The sequence below is a fragment of the Myxocyprinus asiaticus genome, chromosome 46 (assembly GCF_019703515.2).
Source record: "Myxocyprinus asiaticus isolate MX2 ecotype Aquarium Trade chromosome 46, UBuf_Myxa_2, whole genome shotgun sequence".
NCBI classification, from domain to species: domain Eukaryota; kingdom Metazoa; phylum Chordata; class Actinopteri; order Cypriniformes; family Catostomidae; genus Myxocyprinus; species Myxocyprinus asiaticus.
This window is the reverse complement of record NC_059389.1, coordinates 2,642,543-2,648,542: the sequence shown is the minus strand read 5'-3', so window position 1 is coordinate 2,648,542 and position 6,000 is coordinate 2,642,543. Positions and strand designations below refer to the sequence as shown.

The window sequence follows — 6,000 nt, the reverse complement described above, 5'->3', positions numbered from 1 at the left end:
ACACATATTTCACGTAGTCTCTCGATATGATTATCTTATACTATCTTAATATGGGATCCATTTACTCTCCATTTAATATCACTGATGCCAATGAGAAACCATTGAGATAATAAAGAGACCTCGTATGGGATTATCTGAGGGCATGCACCCTAATCTGCTTCAAATGCATTGACTGATATACCCTAAAAACATCTGATATACCATGTTTGCACCCACTGATCTTGTGACATGCAAAACATTTTTGGTGGTACGTTGAATGTAGAGAAAGGCAAACATGCAAGCAAGGACTTGGCTTCAACTTATGTAAGAATCTTCTCTCCTAGCCCTCCCCTTGTAGCTCAATTTAATAAATATCAACCATGAGATGTGAATGCATGGAATGATCACTTGGTTGCATGATTGTGCAATGGACTTACAGCCAATTTCATTATGAAAAGGGAGGGCAGATCCTTCATGCCTTTCATTTGCAGTCTTTGCAGCGCAAGCACGTGTGCTGTGCCTGTAAAATGCTCTCATCTGCCAGTGTAAAGCTGAGGGGGCGTGGATAAGGGCTTGTGTTACCTGCCCTAGACTTTCACCTGCGAAGAAATGGGAAGAATTTAACAAACCAGCAGCAGCAGTCCATGAGCTCTGGAACTTAAAACCGTCTGCATTCCACCAGAGAGAGAGAAGAAGGCGGAACTTTATACTCACGACAGGTTCACCTGAAAACACTGGACTCGCTCCTCCTTAAAAAACACAGAGTTTGCAACCCTCAATCTTCAAAACCTTTCGCTTTCAAACCTGAGAACGAGACAGCAAATCATCCTTCGGCTGTTTCTGAACACTGACTATGGCTCTCAGGTTTCTGAAAAACTCATTGGAGAAGACACGTTGGAGAAACAGAAACGGTGTGTTTACCTGCACAGGTGGGATGGAGTGGCCGATGTGAGGTGGATTTTCTTCACCGAATGGACACCATGATCAGACCCCTACGACTGTGGATCTTTAATGTGCTCCTGTGTTTCGGCATCATATATTCCAGACTTGGGTAAGATCTACATCATGACACTTGAATTTGTTTGCTCTGGAAGTTTATCTGTTTGTTACTTTTGGGGAACTAACAGGGTATACTCCATCTAAAACCTTTTAACAGCTTTTTGGAATTTTTGTACTCTTAAAAATGCATTTGTCATACTGCAGGACCATTTAAAGGAATATCCCGGGTTCAGCACAAGTTAAGCTCAATCATCAGCATTTGTAGCATAATTTGTAGCACAAAAAATAATTTTGACTTGTCCCTCCTTTTCTTTAAAATAGCAAAAATGGAGGTTCCAGTGAGACACTTACAATGGAAGTGAATGGGGCCAATTCTAGGAGGGTTTAAAGGCAGAAATGTGAAGCTTATAATTTTATAAAAGCACTTACATTAATTCTTCTGTTAAAACTCATGTATTATTTGAGCTGTAAAGTTGTTTAAATCGGCATTTTTACGGGATTAAAGGGTTTACGGCTTTACATCTTCATGGCAACGAAGTTGTAAAATTAAGTATGACTTCACTAAAATAATGTTAACGTGCATATTGTTTAAGTCTTGTGGCTATACTTTTGAAATAGTGTGTATTTTAACGTTTTAATATTTACGGATTGGCCCCATTGGAATCCAACCCAGATCCTTGCTTTTCGATGGTAATCAGCATTATGCTACAAATGCTGTCAATTGAGCTTAACTTGAATTGAACCCGGAATATTCCATTAAATTGAACTATTGAATGCAATTTTTTTTTTTTTTAATCTTAAAAGAACGGATGACCAATTACAGGACCTAAAAGATACTGTTTGCCTTATGCATTAATATAAATGTTAACTAAAATCTTGAAATCTAAAATCTCTAAATTTTGCATTTCTTGCATAAAATTTCGGAGGAATAACTTGAGTGTGCAGACATTTTTTTTTTTTTTTTGCATGTTTGTTGTGTTGTATCCCGCCCCTGTACCCAAGTTCCAACTTTTTCCCATTGCATTTATCAATGTCCAATGATGGCATTGCTTTTATTGTGATTATAAATGCAAACCATTGATCAAAGAGGCAGATCTGTGCACCTGTTTAAAATATGAGTTTAATGTCTTCTTTTGGTCTTTATAGCTGCTTTCCAATGCGTTTGGTCCATATAGTCATCTAGTTTAAAGGATGGCCCACACTGCTGTTTTGGCTCTTGTTCACCTCTCTGTACCCTCAGTAATAACAGCATGCCGAGTTGTATTTCCACATTCCTTAACCCGCCAGTTTTGTAAGACCTCACCTGAATTATTTACGGATATGTTTGTATTCCCTGTCATCTAGTCTATCCATTATTTACACATTGTATTTAACTCATTACTCTGGTTTATTTCTTATTTATGCTTTCATGTTTTATATTTGACAAATGCACATCATTTTGAAAAGTCATACTCTCACTTATGCAATCATTAGCCTATATAGAATCAGTATATCATATCTAGATCTACACATGCCCTGCTGCATGCATGAACAGATCGCAGTTTAATCAGCCTTTTGAAGTTGAAATCTATTAACGCCACAATGCAGAAAAAACACACACAGACACGAAGGGGTGAGACTACCAAATATCAAGAGTGCAAAACACAAACACACACACACACACACACACACACACACACACACACACACATTCATCTTGTTACAACAAGGCATAAATTAGGTTATTACTTGTTATTCTACTAATTTCAGGTATGCAAAAACTGACAAAAATAACCTCAAACAAATCAAACAAAATGATAAACTTTGACAAAAGTAGTCTTTAATAATGTTTAAATATATATATATATATATATCTAAATGCAGAACTTGTGACAAAATCTAGAAATCATCTTCTCTTCAACCAGGGTTGAATAAGTAGCTCTCTGGAGCCATCTAGTGTTTATACTTGTAATTTCATCTGGTTTTAATTTTTTTTTTAAATGGGCAGCATAGTTTGATTCTTGAGACTTTAAACTTTCAAATGGTATGTAATTTATGAGGATTGGTTCAGTATTTGAGAAAATATAAAATAAATAAATAAATAAAAATGTTCAAGCTCAATGTCATATAGATAAATAAATTAGTAAATAAAATAAAAAAAAGTCTAAATTTGAGTGCTTTTACATTATTTAATTTAGTGTTGTTACATTTCTTTCATAACAATTAAAAGAATTACACGTTTATTGTTTCTGGTCACTTTTGACCGGGAACAACTGGAACGTGATTTAATGATGAACAGTGCATTAGGGTTAAGATGGCTCACAAGACCTCATATGACGAACAGCATGCTTTGAGATCTCTAGATAACGTGGGGTCTTGTCAGGTCAAACCTGTTTTCCCACCCTGAGGCTTGATACCTGTCACCATACCCCCTTTACCCTCTTTCTGTATGATGACATACAGCACATGCAGGTACAAGCACTGCATTTCACGCACTGCATTAATAAAATTGGCCAACATATTTGTGGGTTATCCTTAGAACTGCAATACTTTGTGTATATCAACTAAACAAACGGTTCCTTAATGGTTCTTTAACTATATTAATAGTCCAATCTAGAACCACATCTACCTAAAGAACTGCTTTGGCTGAAATGGTTCTTTTTGTTGTTTTGTTTTTTTACACCTGCACTTTCAAAACAGGGTTTTAAGGCAGCCAAAAAGCACATAATCTTGTGCTAATTAGATTCCCCTATTTAGGCTATTTAGGTCTTCGTGGTGGTGCGGTTACTCACCTCACCTGGTGGAGGACAAGTCTCAGTTGCCTCCGTTTCTGAGACCGTCAATCCGCGCATCTTATCATGTGACTCGTTGTACATGACACCGCGGAGACTCACGGCATGTGGAGGCTCATGCTACTCTCAGCGATCCATGCACAATTTACCACACGCCCCATTGAGAGCGAGAACCACTAATCACGACCACGAGGAGGTTACCCCATGTGACTCTACCCACCCTAGCAACCGGGCCAATTTTGTTGCTTAGGAGACCTGGTTGGAATCACTCAGCATCCCTGGATTCGAACTCAAGACTCCAGGGGTGGTAATCAGCGTCAATACTTGCTGAGCTACCCATGCCCCTTTTTGCCTTTTTTTTTTTTTTTTTGTGGTTATCAAGATTATGCCACAAATGCTGTCGACTGAGCTTGACTTGTATGGAACCCCGAATATTCCTTTAAGTGGCAAAAAAAAAAAAAAAAAAAAAAAAAAATCGCAGGAGTAACCATAGCAACAGCAGTCTGCCAGAGCGTTTTCCGACACAATCATAATTGGATATAATACTCATAAAACATAAATACTGTCATTATTTGTCAGTTAATTATCGATTAACATATGGGCTACAACTTTAGAATTTTAATATGACGTTAAGCTAAGGTTTGGTAAACTTTTTGAGGCGCGAAAGACAATGTTGGTTGCGCGAGACGAACCTCAACAGATTTATTTATTTATTAAACAGTCATAAATTATACAACACTGGTAAAAAAAAAAAAAAAATAAATAAAAAAAAGAAAAAAGAAAAAAGAAAGAAAAATCTACTTTCAGTTGAATGGTAAAAATAAATAAATAAATAAATAAAAAACTTAAGATTGACCTTCAAAACGTGTTCTTTCATAATATAAACCTCTGAAGTGAAGCTAAACTCGTCTGTATAACAACATAAATACTGTCACTATTTGTCAGTTTATTATTGATTAACATATACAATTTTAGAATTTAGAATTTTAATGACGTTGAGCTAAGGTTTGGTTAACTATTTGAGGCGCGAAACGAACCTCAATAGATCGCGCACCAAAAAATAAAAAAATAATAAAAAAAAATAATAATAATAATAATAATAATAATAATAATATTTTTTATTTTTATTTTTATTTATTTTTTTTAGAAACAGTCAGAAAGTATGACTATTTAACACTGGTAAAAGTAAAAGTAAAATGTTTATTTTTAATAATTAAAATAAAAGAATAAATAAAATAAAACTACTTTCAGTTGAATGATAAAAAACCTTAAGATTGAACTTCAAAACATGTTCTTTCATTATAAAAACCTTTGAAGTGAAGCTAAACTGGTCTGGAAAACGGGTCCCGCCGGTCAACTCTGCCGCGGGCACGGACGGGCTGTCATGTGGCCCCTAGTGGCCCCTTTATGCTGGTGTGCACCAAAAGTGGGCGGATGATGGTGTGATGGTGCCGTCCTCTGCCCAATGGCAGCCCGGAGTCTCCGGAGAGAAGAGAGAGCCACTTCTCTTTCCATCCCCAAATCCATCAAGCCGCTCCGACCACACCGACTGAAAGAACTGCGCGATGACACACCGCGTCTCCAGAGCACACACACGCGTCTGGGAGTTACGCGCCGCGTAGAGGAAGCTCCGTAGCGAACATCACGGACGTGCAACGGGACCTAAACGCGTTTCTTTCTCTCAGTCAGTCAGAAAAGCGCCCGTTCGCTCCACATGTCACCATGATACTCTTCTCATCGCGTAGCGTGCTGCTGTCTGTGTATTATCCGCAGATCTTCCTCATCCTCACGAGCGGGAGCTACCTGTAAGTTTCCAAATCTGAAAAGAGACTCATTTCACAATCACTTTCAGTCAAACGTTTGGACAAACTTGACTGATTTTATGATATGTTTCTTGTGATGTTGAAAGCTCTTCTGGGAATTAGTCTTGTAGATATATTAATTGCATGAATGCCTTCACAAAAATATTTTAATTTATTATTATTTTTTAATGGATGAGTTGGAGTGCATAGTGAAGGAAAAGTAGCCAACAAGTGTCCAGCATGCATGGGAACTCCTTCCATGCTGTTTAAAAAGCATCCCAGGATGCACCCAATCCTATCAGAAGGTGTACATTCCAATTGGAATTTCTTCCATAATTTGGAACCAATCCACTGAAAAGGATGGAACTCTACTTATTTTCTATTGGAATAATGTCTCACTACTGGACAGATCATGGAAAGCTACTGGGGTTTTAACATTCTCACTGAAT

General features: G+C 37.2%; 1 protein-coding gene across 2 annotated transcripts in view; it reads left to right on the top strand.

Moving 5' to 3' along the window:
- Positions 1-512: 512 nt before the first annotated feature.
- wnt7bb (wingless-type MMTV integration site family, member 7Bb) overlaps positions 513-6,000 on the top strand; it is a 58,535-nt gene continuing 53,047 nt past the window's right edge. Inside the window, exon 1 of one of the 2 annotated variants that reach the window (XM_051690006.1) lies at positions 513-1,030. In XM_051690006.1, the coding sequence (XP_051545966.1) occupies positions 951-1,030 (80 nt within the window). In that variant the 5' untranslated portion in view covers positions 513-950. Of the gene's footprint in view, positions 1,031-4,959; positions 5,555-6,000 lie in introns of those variants that run through there. The other variant, XM_051690005.1, reaches the window with a different exon arrangement.